Genomic DNA, 1,810 nt, shown 5'->3' on the forward strand with positions numbered 1-1,810 from the left:
CAGCATCCCCCTGCCACAGCATCCCTCTGCCCTCAGCCCCCTCCCGGCCCTCGATCCCTGCCCCCTGCCCATGGCATCCCCCACCCATGGCCTCCCCCTCCACCTGCCCATGGCATCCCTTTGCCTCAACATCCCTCTGCCCATGGCATCCCCCTGCCTCGTGCTCGCCCTCTCCGCAGGCACTGCGGACGGCTCCGTGCTCAACGTGGCCCAGCTGCCCGTGCTGTCCAACGCAGAGTGCAACGCGGCGCTGCGCGGGCGTGTGAAGGAGAGCGAGCTGTGCACTGCCCCACTGCGTGCCGGTGTGGGGGCCTGTGAGGTGAGCTGGGCCGGGACCAYGCACCAGGGCAGGGAGGCAAGCTGGGCTGAGGCCAGCAGGACAGGGTCATCAGGCCACCTCAGGGAGCCTGTGGGTGCCACAGCCAGGGTGGCCCGGAGGCACTTTGCACTCTTGTTCCCGCAGGGAGATTATGGGGGGCCCCTGGCCTGCCTCACGCACGACTGCTGGGTCCTGGAGGGGGTGATCACCCCGTCCCGCGTGTGCGCCCGGACTGACCAACCTGCTGTCTTCATCCGCATCTCACTCTATGTGGACTGGATCCACAAGGTCATGAAGATGATCTGAGCTGGACAAAGGGTGGCCAGATGGGCTGCCTGCAGCACCCAGGGCAGCCCAGAGGTGGCACGTCCCTGCTCGCGCTGCCCTGGTGGTGGCACGCACCTGCCCTCCATGCCCAACCAGAATAAAGGGAGAGGTGGCCAGCTTGTGACTACGTTTGCAGTGAGGCYGGGACACCCATTGCCCTGGGGTGCAGCAGATGGGGACCTGGTGRCTCTCAGGACAGGTGAGGGATGCCCGCTGCATCCTCCCCAGCTCCCGGTGCCATCCTGGGCTGCCCAGGCCGATCCAGCGGGCAGAGCTCCTGAAGTCGTCGGCCTCCGTCTCCGTGCCAGACGGTGGGCTCAACAGCGTGGCCTCGAAGGGCTGCGTGCCTGCGGTGAGGCAGAGCAGCCCCGCTCAACGCCCGCCACCCGGCGTGCGGCCCTGGCTGTGCCTGCTGCCGTTGCCAACCGGGCCAGGCCGAGGTGCCCCAGGGGCCACTCGGGTGCTCAGCGCTGGGCAGCTGGACCATCAGCATTTTCCAGGAGACGCCGTCCACTGCGCGCACTCGGCAGAGGGTCAGCTCCGGGCTTGCCGGCAGCAGCACCCCCACCCCCACCKGGGGACGGGCACGGGGCGGCAGCGGGCCAAACTGGAGGGCGCAGTGCCCGTCGCAGCCCTGGCCGACATCAGTCCTGTGAGTGGTGCTGAACAAACCGTGGCTGCACGGTGCCTGCCCCGGCTGGCAAGCTAGCGGCCGCGGCGCTGCACAGGGTGCCGAGCTGTGCAGGGTGAGGCCAGGCCAGGCCGTGCCGTGCCACGGTGTGCTGCGCCGTGCTTTATCCATACCGGCAAAGGCTGCGAGCAGGACGGCGTGCTGGTGAGCTGAAGGGGCCACCCAGCACCGGGTTGGGGGGTGGGGGGGAGCCGTGGGCTCCTGGGCCGCGTTGAGCACTGTCACCATCAGCCCCGTGCGCCAGGTGAGCTGGGGAGAGCCAGTGGTCAGGGCTGGGCAGCCCGCAGGGGGAAACTGAGGCACATCAGGGAGGGTGTCAGTGTGCTCGGGGACCCCAAGTGTCCCCAACCCGCCGCCCTCTATCGCTCACCACAGCGCCTCCTGGACAAATCCAGGTGGAAAAATACCCAACCGAGGGAGGAGGAGGAGGTCAGCTCAAAGGAGCCTGGCCCTGCCATGCCTGGGGTGGGGTG

General features: G+C 68.7%; 1 protein-coding gene across 1 annotated transcript in view; it reads left to right on the top strand.

The window, feature by feature from the left end:
* The window catches only part of MST1 (macrophage stimulating 1), a 5,078-nt gene extending 4,329 nt beyond the window's left edge, over positions 1–749 (top strand). The window contains exons 11-12 of the mRNA XM_085313393.1: positions 20–319; positions 464–749. Of these exons, the coding sequence (XP_085169519.1) occupies positions 20–319; positions 464–625 (462 nt within the window). The 3' untranslated portion in view covers positions 626–749. The remainder of the gene's footprint in view (positions 1–19; positions 320–463) is intronic.
* Positions 750–1,810: the final 1,061 nt, after the last annotated feature.

The sequence above is a fragment of the Rhea americana genome, unplaced genomic scaffold (genome assembly GCF_003343005.1).
Source record: "Rhea americana isolate MKP2758 unplaced genomic scaffold, rheAme1 scaffold_384, whole genome shotgun sequence".
Taxonomy (NCBI): domain Eukaryota; kingdom Metazoa; phylum Chordata; class Aves; order Rheiformes; family Rheidae; genus Rhea; species Rhea americana.